The following is a 14,938-nucleotide window of genomic DNA, read 5'->3' as shown; positions in this document are numbered from 1 at the left end:
CAACACACTATTGACAAGAGTGAAGGAGAATGGGCACTCCCACACATCAGTGGACTCATTGATGGGAGTATAAATTCGTACAGCTTGTATGGAGAGTAGTGTAGCAATTTGTGCCAAAATTATATATGCTTTTGGCTTAGAAATTCCATTTCTAGCATTTTGTATACAGATATATTTACATCTGAGAAATGATGTATATACCAGGTAATTTCTTTCAGCAATAAAAATTTTTTATGGTTACAAAAGATTGCAAATAACCTAAATGTCCATTTACAAGAAATTAGTAGAGTATATTATGCTCCATCAAAACAATGGCAGCCTTAAGAACAAGGAAGCTATTTAAGGACTGATGTGGAATGATCTCTTGATTTATGTTGCAAACTGGGGGGAAAAAGGTGCAGAACAGCGTATAAAGTGTGCTACCATGTGCAGAAAAAGGACAAAAAGGATAGGCATGTATTTACTTGTGAATGGGTGCAGATCAGTGACTGCTGGGGGCGGAGAAATTAGGGGGCTTGGGGCCAAGAGGGAGGGAGACACCCGTGAATACCACTTTGTACCTTCTGAACTTTGAATCACTTCCCACTAAAAAAATAAACAAGAAAGTATGCATTACAGATGTATTTCTATTGACCTCCTTTGCTTTACCAGGCTTAGAGCACGGCACCCCATGGTGGCACCACAGCTGGATTTGCTATTCCCTTATTAGTTACATTGCCTGAGAGTTATTTGTTTGCCTTTGTCTCCCCCAAGGGAAGGATTTATGTATAATTGATCTTTCAGTTCTGTGTGTTTCAGTTAATACTTATTGACACCCCCAAGCCCTGATACTGTGCTAAATCCAGGGGAAACAAAAGTGAGTATGTGGTACTGGGTGGGATTGTGGTCCTTACCAAGGAGGAGCTCACCTTAGCAGGGGATATGGACATACAAACAAATTACTGTAGTATTTGTTTGCAGCAGCGCAACGGTAGAAGTATGCACCGGGCGAAAGCAGTCGAGAGGAAAGCTGATTAGCTCTGGTGAGGGTAGGGGGGAGGGTTGGAATCACCAGGAAAAACTTGCCTGAGAAATTGGAGTCTAACCAGGGTTTAGAAGGCTGGATAGAATTTTCCAGGAGGAGGGACTGCAAGCCAACAACACAGTGGGTTCTGGGAAACACAGGGCTCCAGGCCAAAGAGAGAGACAGGATATGAGGGTGGGATGAGGTGGGAGAAGGGCTGGCCAGGTTAGAAAGAGCTTTAATGTCAAGAAGTTTGGATTTTTATCCTGCAAGCAACAGAGAGGCAGAGGCTTTTAAGCTAGAAAGGAATGAACCCCAGAGCTTGGCACGGGGAAAGCAAGAAAGCTTCAGAGTTGGTCAAATTAATTCGGTGGCCTTAATGTACTTTCCTCAAATGCTGCTGCAGACCACGTCTCCTTGCCCGTTTCATCCTCTCCTACAACCCTAAGCACGACCCTTGGCAGAGGTGAACCAACTCATGAGGCCAGTGTGCGTGTGTGTGTGTGTGTGTGTAGACAGAGTGGGCTTCCCAGCCACCCACACCATCTGCCTGCTGGGCCAGGCTTCGATTCCTTCTTCCTACATGTTTTCTGCCCAAATTCTCATCTGCTTCCCCCTTCTATCCTCCTCCCATCAAGATAATGGTCCGAATCCCCTGGCCCCACATGGCCCCGCCTTCTTCGGCTTCGGGTTGAGCTCTGGGCGGCGCAGAGCTGGGAAGGGTTGGCTGGAGAACTGCCGTCCACGGCCCCGATCCCTGGCAAGGCTTCTGAGGGGCGGGGTCTTGGGCCCCATTATTTAGCGCCTCCACTCTTTTGCCCCCCCGCAGAAGGCGCGAAACATCTTTGGGCAAGATGGGTCTCTACCGCGTCCGCGTGTCCACCGGGTCCTCGCTCCACGCAGGCTCCAACAACCAGGTGCAGCTGTGGCTGGTCGGCCAGCACGGGGAGGCGGCGCTCGGAAAGCGCCTGTGGCCGGCGCGGGGCAAGGTGAGCTGGCCTCAGCCGGGTAGGGTGGGCTGCACCTCTGTCCCCAAGTCCGTCAAATACCGGGGAAGAGGAGCGCCCTGCCCGCCTCCAGCTCCTTCTCGAGGCTGAGGGCGCGCGCATCCCGCGCAAAGAGCGCTCGGAGGCCGCAGGGTAGAGCGCTTTAAGGCGGTACGTGGCACACAGTAAGCGCTCAATAAACGTTTCTGCCGCCCAGTCTCCTTGGAATTGAGAGGATACTCTTGCGCGCCCGTCGTTCCACAGAGCTCTCTTTTCTTGAAACTCAGAGGTCCCTAGAGAGGCCGTGCGTCTCCTGTTTCCTCTATTGTTAAAAAAACTATTTCAAAACTCTACTGTTGCTAGATCTTCCACCTTGCGGGCTTTATCACCCGAGGTGGGGTGGGATGGAGGAGCCGGGGGAAGGCTGGGGAGAAGAAGCCAAGAGATGAGAACACTCTGAATTTCCCGGCCCACTTCGCCTCTCCCATCACATCTACCTGGTATTTGTCCCTGGCTCTCGGTACTTTTTCCCTCTGCCGACCCCCAAATTCCCATCGCCTGTCCAGCTCTCTCCAAGACCCCTGATCCGGATGTCCGTCCCATGAACGCTTCAAAGGAACACGCCCAAGTGAGGTCCCCTCCTCTTCCCCCACCCTCAGACCTCTCCTCTGGTCTCCCCCACGTGTCTCTGGCGCCTGCCTCTCTCTTCACCTCTGTCTAACTAAGAATCGAGCGCTGTCAATTCGATCTCCTGGACATCTCCGGCATCCGTGCTCTGATGTCCGCCCCACCCGCGACTACCGATGTCCCCTGGAACCTACGTCACTTTCATCCTCTTCACCTGCCTCACTGCTTTCGCTTCTGCCCTTTCAAGCCCTTCTGCAGCCAGAGCGATTTCTTCCAAATACATTCCCACCCCTAAAACATTCCCCCAGCTTAAAACATTTGAATGGCTTCCGCTTGTTTTCAGCACCAATCCAAAGCCCTTGGCTTCACCTTCGAGACTTCACTATCTCGTCCTCCTCATCTCCCCACGTCTCGCGCTCCAGCTCCAGCTCCACGACGCTGCTCGCCCTCCCCTAACCTCTGCTGTCTCCGTTTCCTCTCCCTGGCACGCCTTTCCCCCAGCGTTTCCTCTCTCTCACTCTGCCTGGCTAAGCCTTTTTCATCTAAAGGGCTCAGCTTAGATGGAATGTCCTCCGGGAAGCCTGCCCCCAGGCCGGGTGGGGCCTCTGTGGGCACTCAGCCTTGGTGAGGGGGTCGGGGGGCGCCGGTGTTTCTCAGCTGCAATCGTCTGGTTTACAGTGTGTCGTCCCAGGGCCCATGGCGCGGCGCCTGGTGCCCAGTGCCCAGCTCAGCGCTTGGCACAATCAGTGACAACAGGGAGGAAAAAGTGCAGGAAGGAGTGCACCTTCCCATCGGGCTGAGGAATCGAGGCATCGACGACCCAGGAAGGGGTCGTGGAGCCACCTGCTGGGTGCGCGCCCCCTTTCTCTTTCTGGTTCCCTTTGCGCAGCTTTCCCAGAGGCCCAGCGGAAGGGCGTCCAGGGCTCAGTCCAAGCGCCCCTTCCGGAGAGGCCCACCTTGCTGACACTCTTTTGTCGCCTGCAGGAGGCAGAATTCAAGGTGGACGTGCCGGAGTTCCTGGGACCGCTGCTCTTTGTGAAACTGCGCAAGTGGCACCTCCTTAATGATGACGCGTGGTTCTGCAACTGGATCTCGGTGCAGGGCCCCGGGGCCAGCGGGGACGAGTTCAGGTTCCCATGTTACCGCTGGGTGGAGGGTGATGGAGTCCTGAGCCTACCCGAGGGCACTGGTGAGCGCGGCGTCGGGGTGTGAGGAGGGTTCTGGGGCACTAGAGAAGTTAGTGGGAAGGGAGAGGAGAATAGGGCATGAGGGCAGGAACCCGGAGGGCGGGGCCTTTGGAAGCGGCGGGTTGCTGGAGCTGGCACCGAGCTGCACCTGCACCGAGGCTGCGGGAGGGCGTGGTGCTGAAGGGTCAGGGGCCGTTGGAAGGGCGGGCTGAGCAGGCATCCTCGGCAGGGACAGGGGAGAGGCTCTCAGGAGAAGCCTCATTGCCCATACCCTCCTCCGCACTTCTAGGCCGCACGGTGGTAGATGACCCCCAAGGCTTCTTCAAGAAACACAGGGAGGAGGTGCTGGAAGACAGAAGGAAGCTATACCGGTTAGCCCTCCTCCGCCTCTGACTCCTCCTGCCCCCCAGTGAGCTGCCGACCCTCCCCCCCGTAACAATGCCTGATTTTATTTCTATGCCACAGGTGGGGTAACTGGAAGGATGGGCTAATTCTGAATGTGGCCGGGGCCGGAATAGGTGATCTCCCTGTAGATGAGAGATTTCTGGAGGACAAGAGAATTGATTTTGAGGCTTCGCTGGCCAAGGGGTGAGAACAATGGGGGCTGGGTGAAAGGGAGGTGTCCTGGTCTAGTGGAGGACAATGGGCTTATGGACTGAACAGGGCTGGACCAGCCCAAGGTGGATGCCCGGGGTTGTAATGTCTGGTTCTGAGAATTATGTCAAACCCTTCGCCTATCCTTCCCTGAAGGCTGGCAGACCTAGCTGTCAAAGACTCTTTAAATATTCTGACTTGCTGGAAGGATCTGGATGACTTCAACAGGATTTTCTGGTGTGGCCAGAGCACGCTGGCTGGTCAGTACCTGTACCCAAATATTTCCCCTGGGACCCTTACCCCCAGATCCCATCCAATCGAGGGAACTAGGTTTGGGAGACCAGAGGCCTGGGTCCCTCTGGTAGGCTGGGGTCACTTGGGGATGGTTTGGGCAGGGTTGGAAGGACCAGGAGCTTGGATCCCCCAGCATGCTCCCCAACTGCCATCCCTAGAGCGGGTGCGGGACTCCTGGAAGGAGGATGACTTATTTGGGTACCAGTTTCTCAACGGCACCAACCCCATGTTGCTGAGGCGCTCCACTCGCCTTCCTGCCCGCCTAGTGTTCCCTCCAGGGATGGAGGAGCTGCAGGCCCAGCTGGAGAAGGAGCTCCAGGTACGGACATAAGATCCCTAAGGAGGCCACGTGGAAATGGGGGGCGGGGTCAGCATTTGGGCTGCTGTGGGGTCCATTGTGGGCCAGCTTGCTGACAGATGGCAAGAAGAAATTCTACAGGAGAAATCTTGAGTGATCCTGGAGAAGTGCAGCTCCATGGCCTTCCTCCCTGAGAAGAAATAGCATATTGTGGAGAAAGAGTGCGTGATGGGTGATAGAGACAGAGTCAAAATGAAGAGCTGTAACTGGGCCTTGGAGCTAGGGACTGAGGGAGAGTGTGGAGTAAGAGAATCAGGGTCAGGGCTGGGGTGGTTAATCAGGAGTCAACAACTGAGAGAGAAAACCCACGGGATTATAGGGTGAGACAGATTTGGGTTTGATTCCTGTTTCTGCTGTTTATAAGCTGTGTGACTTCAGGCCAGATACCTATCCTCTCTGATCATCTGTTTCCTCTTTTATAAAACTGGGGCTAATTCAAGTGCATGTAAGAAATATATGAGGCAATAAGCACTCAAGATTTCTCCTGTAGAATTCCTTCTTGCCATCTGGCAGCAAGCTGGGCCCACAGTGGACCCCACAGCGGACCCCACAGCAGCCCAAATGCTGATCCCACTCCCCGTACAAAGTAGGTGGTGGAGACAAGTTGGATACCTTCTTTTTCTTCTTCCTTCGGGGAGTCAGGGTGGAGGGAAGATGCCTTACGCTGATGGCAGGCCTTGCCCTTGCCCCCATCCAGGGAGGCACGCTGTTTGAAGCTGACTTCTCCCTGCTGGATGGGATCAAGGCCAATGTCATCCTGTGTAGCCAGCAGTACCTGGCTGCCCCTCTGGTCCTGCTGAAGCTGCAGCCTGATGGGAAACTCTTGCCCATGGTCATCCAGGTGAGAGGACTCATCATTTTTCTCCCCAGGGGTTGGCCCTCTTGGCTCAGCCCCTCACCCAAATTCACTGAGTACCCGCTCTGTGCAAAGGCCTTACGCTAATGCGCTGGGGAGGCGTGAAAGGAGGAAATGGGCAGGAGTTTGACTTTAAGAGGTGCAGTCTAGCTGGAGAGAGACCGGGCAAATCTGAATAAGCTCCGGTAATGAGGAAGTGCCTGAGGACGGAGACAGTCTGGGAGGGATCATTGGAGGTGGGGCGTACCGGGCCTTGGGAGAGGATGGGACTTAGATATTCAAGCAGGACAGTGAGGACCCCCCGCCCCCAGGGGAAGGTGGGCCGGGCAGAGAGGCTGAGGAGTGTCCGAGAGTGAGGAGTCAGGTGATTCCGGGCGGCCAGCTGGGCAGGGGTGCTGGGGACTAATGTGAGGTGAGGGGCGCCAGGCTACAGTGCGCCATGGATGCCAGGCTGAGTATGAACACAGGAAGCTGGTGAAGGCTGCTGTGAAAGATGCTGCAGGCATGTTATCTGGGCACTAGGGTTTAGGATGGATGGGAGAAGGGAGATGCTAGGCAGGGATTAGGGCACTATGCTACAGCTATTGTCCAAGGTGGAGGTGATGGGCTCAGAGGTGGGGAAGAGCTGTGGGAGTGCAGAGGAGATTTAAACTGGCCTGAATTCAAGGAGAGAGAAAAAGGAGGAGCCAGGCAAGGCACCTGCAGAAATAGGACAAATAAAGAGGACAGGACGCGCAGGCAGGCTTGCATCTGGCCAATTTTGAGCTAATGGGGAGACATTCAAGTTGTAATGTCCAGCTAGTGACTAGCTGAGAACTGGAGACTTAGTCAGCTGTGTAGAGGTGGAGCTGAAAGACCAGAGAGAGGCTGAGATTTCTGAAAAAGAGTGTGGGATGAAGGCAGCGGTGGGTTTGAATTTTGTCCACACCGAAGGGACTGAAAGGGGAAGTGGAGGCTGGAGAAGGCAGCGTGAGGGCAGAGCCGCTTGCACAATGTTAAGGAGCTGAGTGGGCAGGAAAGGGAGGGGAGGAACAGTGGCTGGAGGCGGGTAGGAGCAGCCAGGTGGAGAAAGCAAAGCAAATCTGGAGGAAGAAGGGAGAAGTTAACCGAACAAAGGAGGGGAGTTTGTGGGACACCTGGCACTCATCCCTTCTCGCCCTGGCTCCAGCTCCAACTGCCCCGTGGAGGGTCCCCTCCACCACCGCTTTTCCTGCCCACGGATCCCCCGATGGTCTGGCTCCTGGCTAAATGCTGGGTCCGTAGCTCTGACTTCCAGCTTCACGAGCTGCAGTCTCATCTTCTGAGGGGACACTTGATGGCTGAGGTCTTCGCTGTGGCCACCATGAGGTGCCTTCCATCGATACATCCTATCTTCAAGGTAACACCTTGTTCCCTTCTCTCCTGCCTGCCCCTCTCTGCCCCATCGCACAGTCCCACCTCTGGAGGTGCCCTCTCTGCGGCGTCTCAGGTATGGCGGGAGCCAACCAGTGAAAGGCACGAGAGCAGGGAGTGAGAATTTCAACAGGGTGATATCACCTCCCAAGGAGGTGAAAATGATTCATCGGCAGGGTAGGGTGGTGAGAAGTCTTCCTTTTCTTTATGTATAAAGCACAGATATACATACAGTATGTATATAGTACACACAAATGACTGAGGATTCCATCCAACAAGAGGGCACCATGCAAATACGTAACAGATTTTCCAGCCAGCTTTGAAGAATTCTAAAACAGTGACCCATAGGCCAGTTGGAGGGGCTCAGGTCAACAGAAGCAGCCTGGTTTATTACAGGTAATTAGAGCAGAGTATTCACCTATTCACTTTTTTTCGTGGGTGCCTCCCATGGGGCAAGAACTGTTCTAGGTGCCAGTGCTGAGCAAGACAGGTGAGGTTCTGATCTTTGGGGATTTTCATTTCCATTAACGGCTAACAGACAATAAAGATTGTACTGTAACCCATCAGCTGTGATAAGTACAATGTGGAGAATCCAGGCAGGGTGATGTGATGGTGAGTTTAGATTGGGTGGTCAGGAAAGGCTCCTTTGAGGAGATGACATAGAGATTGAGGATCCAGCGGTGAAATGATCAAGGGGCACATTGTTCTAGGCAGAGGCTAACAGTGAGTGCAAGGGTCCTGAGGCAGGAACAAGCTTGACATATTTGAAGAACAGAAAGAGGATGAGTGTAATGGGCAAGGGGAGAAGGTAGGTGATGAAGTTCTGGAGGTAGGCACGTTAGGCCATGCATTCTCAGTGAGGGCAATTATGCCCCCCAAGGGGGTGCAAGTGGTTGTAGGGGGGCAAAATATCTTATTATTTTTATGTGTAAAGCATATATAGACGTAGAGTGCATAATAGATATATCTATAGCATTAAAATTGCATGGGAGGGTGAGAGTAGGAAAGAATAGCTAAAAACCCTCCTTAAAGGAGTGATAATGAAGAAAAGGTTGAGAAACATTGAGCTAGACCTTGAATAGTCATTATGAAAAGAAAAGGAGAATGATGTCTCTCGGTCATCATAGAGCAATAAGTCCACAGTTTTTGGCACTAATTACAAGTCAACTGAACACTCCTGGTGTTGAGGGGCCACTGAACGTCACGGCCGTGCTTTTCCTGAGACCTGGTACCTTTCCTGCTTTTTACCCCCTATTTCCTGCAGGGACCTGCCCCAGCTCTCTTCTGACCTTGCCCTTCCCTGCTCTTCTCCCTCTAGCTTATAATTCCCCACCTGAGATACACCATGGAAATTAACATCCGGGCCAGGTCTGGGCTGGTCTCCAACATGGGAATTTTCGACCAGGTATGAGGAGAGACAGGGGAATTCTGGAGTTCACTCTCCCTCCGGCTCTGGCCTCAAGGCAGGTTGATTGGCCTGACTGCCTGTCCTTGCTCCTCAGGTGGTGAGCACAGGTGGGGGAGGCCACGTGGAGCTGCTCAGGCGAGCTGGACCCTTTCTGACCTACAGGTCATTCTGTCCCCCTGATGACCTGGAGGACCGGGGGCTCCTGGGCGTCAAGTCTTCCTTCTATGCCCAAGATGCCCTGCGGCTCTGGGAAATCATCTTTCGGTGAGGCAGTGGGGAAGCAGGGCTGGTGGAAGTGGGAGTCGGGGAGGAGGCTAGGAGAAGAGGAGGTCTGTGTCTGAGTTGAGGGCTGGGGGTCCTGACCTGGCCGTGTGGGCAGGGAGCAGAGGGCCTGGTGGCTCCCTGTCGGCTTCAGTTCTCTGGCCCTGACCCCTTGGCCAGCAGATATGTGGAGGGAATAGTGAATCTGCATTATAAGACGGACGGGGCCGTGAAAGAAGATCTTGAGCTGCAGACCTGGTGTCGAGAGATCACTGAAATTGGGCTGCTAGGGGCCCAGGACCGAGGTAAGATGAGCCCCTGCCCTAAGACCTCCAACAGGAGAGAGTCCTCCTTGGAATCTCCCCAGAATCCTTTGTACTTCTATGGAAGCTTCCAGAAGCATTTCCAACCCCTATGAAAATGCCCAAAGGCACCCCCAGATTCCCTTTCCACTCAACCAGGGATAGGTCCCTGCCGCATACACTGAGAACCCCTCCAGGTCCCAGATGCAGTGGGACCAGTGGTTGTTCATAAATGTTTAACAACTGGCTGCCTGAAAAAAAAGCCTGATTTGAGCATTAGCGCATTTCCTTGGTGTAAATATTCCCATGGTGGCTACCAGTGTGATGTCAACCAGTTTGCTAAATGCCTGAAAATTTCGCACAACTGACTCTTGTGAGCCAGTATGAGCCACACCAGTACCCTACTGGGCGGGACCCTCCCAGCACAGCTCCCCACTTCCCCACCCAAGCCACTCTCACGTCCCTTCCCACAGCAGTTCCTGAGAGTCCTGGGCGCCCCTTCTCCCCATCTCGTTCTCCCCTCCCTCCCTCATCTCTCTGAGCTCTCTTCTATGCCTAGCCTCGCAGGTTCTGACTCTCCTTATCCTTTGCAGGGTTTCCTGTGTCCTTAGAGTCCCGGGACCAGGTCTGCCACTTTGTCACCATGTGCATCTTCACCTGCACTGGCCAGCATTCCTCCGTCCACCTGGGCCAGGTACTTACCAGAGGTGGGCAGCTGGGCATTTGGACCTCGATTGTGGGACAGTGCCGTGCGTAGGTGGGCTAAGGGGTTTTCATGCTTAGCAGACATAGACTCTAGGTATCTGCCCCTTCTTAGCTGGACTGGTATGCTTGGGTCCCTAATGCACCCTGCACGATGCGGCTGCCCCCACCGACCACCAAGGATGCGACGTTGGAGACGGTGATGGCAACACTGCCCAACGTTCATCAGTCTTCTCTCCAGATGTCCATCACTTGGCAGCTAGGCAGACGGCAGCCCGTCATGGTGAGTGTCAGGTGCCCGGCTCCCTGTGGAAGGGGGCACCTGCAGGAAGGTGTGGCACTCCAAACTGAGGGTCGTAAAGCGCTCAGCTGCCTCTTTCTCTCCATCCCAGGTGGCTCTGGGCCAGCATGAGGAGGAGTATTTTTCGGGCCCTGGGCCCAAGGCTGTGCTGAAGAAGTTCAGAGAGGAGCTGGCTGCCCTTGATAAGGAAATTGAGTTCCGGAATGCAAAGCTGGACATGCCCTACGAGTACCTGCGGCCCAGCCTGGTGGAAAACAGCGTGGCCATATGAGCGCCCCAGGCCTTTGGTTGTTTCAGCCCCTTCTACCCAAGCCATGACCCCACCCCTTAGTGCTCCCTGTCTTGCTGTCCCCAAACTCCACCCTCCTCTTATCTCCCACCCTCCTGAAGAGTCACCTTTTCATTGTCTATGCCCACAGTGGACAGATTTTACCCTAGATGCACTACCTGGGGGCCTCATTCCCCCTTCCTCCCTCCCTCTCTTCCTCCCTCTCTTCCTCCCTCATCATTCAGATCTTCCCCAGGACAGATAACAGCTGTGGGTATATACACTGTTTCAAGAGTAGAATAGGGTAATAAAACATACCGCTTCACACCTTTTATAATTTTGAAACTAAATCAAGTTTAACAACAACAAAAAGATATTTTAGACTAACAAAAGAAAAGAACTAAGATCCAATTATCCTAAGTAAAATATTGGCAAAAGAATATGGCACATCTTTCTAACTGGATGTTATTTACCACCTGATGGAATTTGCCGCCTGTCCTGAAGCCAGACACAACACAGAGCAAACCGTTTCATTTCACGGCCCACTTAGACAGCGATAAATGGACGTAAACTGGTTAAACTGAGGGAGCTGCTCCCAGCCGGCAGGTATCTGGCCTTGGGGTTTTGCCTGAGAGATCCCTATCTATAACCCATTTGCACTTCACCATTTGGGAAGCCTCAAATAATAGTAAGGAATCTCATGATTATTTTAGTGAATGAAAACAAAGGAATCAATAAAATCCAACTTCTGTATCTGATTAAAATTTTGGAAGAATAAAGTTGGAAGTTTTGTTACTTAATATGATCATCAGGCCAGCCCGTGGCTGAGTGAAGTTCCCGCGCTCCGCTTTGGCGGCCCAGGGTTTCACTGATTCGGATCCCGGGCGTGGACGTGGCACCGTTCATCAGGCCATGCTGAGGCGGCGTCTCACATGCCACAACTAGAAGGACCCACAACTAAAAATACACAACTATGTACCGGGGGTCTTTGGGGAGAAAAAGAAGAAGAAAAAAAAGATTGGCAACAGTTGTTAGCTCAGGTGCCAACCTTTAAAAAAAAAAGATCATCTGTGGATATTTTAAGTCAGAAGCTAACAGTATACATAAGCCAAAATTGTTTCCTTTACAAAAATGTGAACAAAGTTGCTTCTTGCCCCTAATTCTATTTAATTTGGCAGAAGATGTGTGGATGATTCTTGGTCTGATCTTGAAGGAAGAATAAGAAAGAAACAGTTGGGAGGTGGGGTAGAGTTTACTTCTGGGATCCAGGAGAACCCACAAGGAGGGGGGAGAAAGCATGGCCCAGTCTTCATGTCAGAAACAAGGTGGCACCATCATGTGGTGAGTGGTGCGGGGCGGGAGGAGCTCGGGTTAGGAGAGAAGCCGTGGGAAGGGTCAGCCTCAGGAAGAACAGGTTTCATGCCAGGAAATTAGACTTGAACTTTAGGAAACATCGAAGGATTTAAGTAAGAGTATGACAGGGTCCTGGAAGTCAAGCACTCACAGAGGCACCCTTCTCCTTGGGGGCCTCGCTGTCATTATTGGTTCCTTGCCTGATACTTTCATTCTGGCATCTTTTCTCCTCTGTCCTTGACAGAGAAAACTTCAAACTTCATCTCTTATTGCTTCCTGGAAATGAATTTTTTAGAGTCACAGGCCTGTAGGGAAAAATCCAACATACACAGTCTTGATGCGCTCTAATACATGAAATTATGCCCCTTAGGTTCCAGTGAAGCTACAGAAAGAAAAGTGAGGTCAGGGTGAGCGACATTATTTTTAGGTGAGTAAACTCAATTTCTTACAACAGGCATATTCTACAAATATATTTTCTTATAACAAATATATGGTCAGTAAATGGAAATTACAGTAAATTATTAAGACCCAGAGCAAGCATAGATTCAAGATTAAGAGTTACAGAACACAGGAGATAATAATAAACCTTTGTCAGGCTGGTTCAAGAGAAATCCTTGCAAATAAGCCCCTAGTGCACAGTTTGAGATAATAAGCAATAGGACAAATATACATCTGGCAAGAAGGAACCTTCAGGGGCTGGCCCCGTGGCCGAGTGGTTAAGTTCGCGTGCTCCGCTGCCGGCGGCCCAGTGTTTCGTTGGTTTGAATCCTGGTCACGGACATGGCACTGCTCATCAAACCACGCTGAGGCAGCGTGCCACATGCCACAACTAGAAGGACCTACAATGAAGAATATACAACTATGTACTGGGGGGCTTTGGCGAGAAAAAGGAAAAAATAAAATCTTTAAAAAAAAAAAAGGAACCTTCACCTCAACTTGGTTTTTGTTTATATTTTTAGTGTGTGCAAGAATATTCTGGCAAATATTCTCCAGATTTTACCTATATCCAACAAAACATAACTGCTAGCTCAGTGCCTACTTTGCTCAAGGGCCCTGCGTTGTCTTTGCATTCTTTTCAAGGTTCCTCACTCAACTACCCATTGAGACTGGGAGCCTCTGGCTTCAGTTGCAATTTCCAGCCAAGGCTGAGGGGAAGAGTGTAGGGTTTTTCTGTGTTCAGGTATCAGAACTGCTGGCTATCCTCTTGCTCCTTTGCGGGGGGCAGAGGAGGGGTGAGGTGCAGGCCTAAGTGAGCCCAGATGCCTGGACCCCACTCCGTGAGCCACCTCCCAGCCCAGACTTCTCCCTGGCTCTTAAAGGATGAGTTTGGTTTAAACATGTGGAGGGTTGGGTGGGGCATTCCTGGCAGGAAACCAGGAGCGGGCAAAGGCCCAGAGTGGGGAGTGGGTTTAGCTGGAGCAGAATATTGGTCAATGTAGTTCGAGTTATATGGGGTGTTCTTGTGTAGTATGTCCAGGGGATCCTAAAGGTGTGGCAGTGCACTGGCTAAAGGGATTCACGCACTGCAGGGGGCATGGCTGGAAGAGTGTTGAGACTGTTACTGACTAGTTGTCCAGAGGAACTCAAGTGGGTTTGGAAGCATTTTAACTATTTTTCCAGATTGTTCTTTTCCTTTTGTTATGTTAAGGAGATGCAATCACCACCCTCCCTGAACCAGACCAAGCCTCACCACAAGAGCTACGCCTGTGACCTTTGCCTTATTTCTAATGCTAAGGCCTCTCCAGGAGGAGCTGAGGCCTTATTACTGTAACCTGCAGTGTATGTGGAAGCATGTTTTCCAACTGAGCCTGTGCAAGCGAATACCCACCTCTCCCTTTTGAATATTCATTCCCCATCCAAAATTGAAGGTCCCTGCTTCCCTTTGTTTGGGGACGCCATGACTCTGGAAATGGTTCCTTATGGTCTCCTATTTGCTGCAAATATACTTTACTTTGTGAGACAACTACTTCTGGTGGAGAGTCTGATTTAACTGGCCAGGAGGAAACCCATTTTGGTTTCGCTAAGAAGACCGGCTTTCTAAGCCCCAGAGCAGGCCTGACCCCCAGGAAGCCTTCTCAAACCTAACTACGCCACGTCACAGGGCTCTCTTCCCCCTCCGACCGCCTGTTCCTGTCCCTGCCAACCTCTCTTTCATGAGTCATTGAGGATGCGACCTTGGCAGGAGGTATCTGTGAAAACGAGAGAGAAGATGTGAGGAATCCCACAAAGACAGAATTAATGGACTTGGGGATCCTTTTGATATCAGCAGGATTAGGTACGGAGGAGGAGGAAAGGGTGACTCCAAGGATTTGGGCTGGTTGGGGGCAAAAGACTTTTTTATCTTAAACTTTTAAAATTGAAGTATAGCCCATATACAAAAAGTGCACAAAACACAATGTACTGCTCAATGGACCATCACCAAGAGAACAGTCGTGTAGCAACAGCCCAGGTCAAGAAAGAAAACGTTCCCGGCTCCCCAGAAGCTCCTGCATGTCCCCCAATATTACCCTTAATTTAAAAAATACATTAATTTTAATTTTTTCTAACATAGTCTAAAGTGGCTCTTCTCCGTCTTTACCCTGAAGAAGTCCTGAAATAACGGTCGGGTCTCAGAAAACCTCTGCATAATTAACAATTTTGATATCTACAGCTTATTACATGATCAGCACATTAACATGGTCATTAAATCATTATATAGTAATCTAATGATAACTGTCAGGGCTCTTGTGAGTAGAAACTGATATTTTTCTGTGGATATATTTATTTTGGTCAGCTTGATAGCCTACTGTTTTTCTGTGGCTGATGCTTCCCCAAGGGACATCAACTACAATGCAAGTCAGGAGCATGGTAGAGGAAGCTTTAGTTTTTCTTTCTAAAAATTTCCCACTGAGTTTTAAAAAAATTTAGTATAACTTTATTGAATTGAAATTAGAGTACAATAAACTGTACATATTTAAAGTATGTAAATTGATTATTTTTCGATATATGTATAAGCCCATGAAACCATCACTCCATTCAAGATAATGAGTTTGAGATTCATCCATGT

At 51.1% G+C, this 14,938-nt stretch overlaps 1 protein-coding gene across 1 annotated transcript; it reads left to right on the top strand.

The window, feature by feature from the left end:
• Positions 1 to 1,753: 1,753 nt before the first annotated feature.
• Positions 1,754 to 11,309, top strand: LOC106844159 (polyunsaturated fatty acid lipoxygenase ALOX15). The gene is made up of 14 exons (XM_044745730.2): positions 1,754 to 1,992; positions 3,601 to 3,805; positions 4,093 to 4,174; positions 4,269 to 4,391; positions 4,554 to 4,657; positions 4,850 to 5,010; positions 5,747 to 5,890; positions 7,074 to 7,283; positions 8,616 to 8,702; positions 8,800 to 8,969; positions 9,150 to 9,271; positions 9,862 to 9,962; positions 10,086 to 10,253; positions 10,363 to 11,309. Exons 1-14 carry the CDS (start codon positions 1,858 to 1,860, stop codon positions 10,540 to 10,542), a joined length of 1,992 nt encoding a protein of 663 aa, XP_044601665.2. The 5' UTR covers positions 1,754 to 1,857; the 3' UTR covers positions 10,543 to 11,309.
• The last annotated feature ends 3,629 nt before the right edge of the window (positions 11,310 to 14,938 follow it).

The sequence above is a fragment of the Equus asinus genome, chromosome 13 (genome assembly GCF_041296235.1).
Source record: "Equus asinus isolate D_3611 breed Donkey chromosome 13, EquAss-T2T_v2, whole genome shotgun sequence".
Classification (NCBI taxonomy): Eukaryota; Metazoa; Chordata; class Mammalia; order Perissodactyla; family Equidae; genus Equus; species Equus asinus.
This window is presented reverse-complemented; position numbering and strand designations above follow the sequence as displayed.

Coding starts and splice junctions, on each gene's coding strand:
- LOC106844159 (XM_044745730.2), top strand. CDS start 1,858: ATGGGTCTCTACCGCGTCCGCGTGTCCACCGGGTCCTCGCTCCACGCA. Junction 3,806..4,092: donor GAGCCTACCCGAGGGCACTG/GTGAGCGCGGCG, acceptor CCGCACTTCTAG/GCCGCACGGTGGTAGATGAC. Junction 9,272..9,861: donor GCTAGGGGCCCAGGACCGAG/GTAAGATGAGCC, acceptor TATCCTTTGCAG/GGTTTCCTGTGTCCTTAGAG.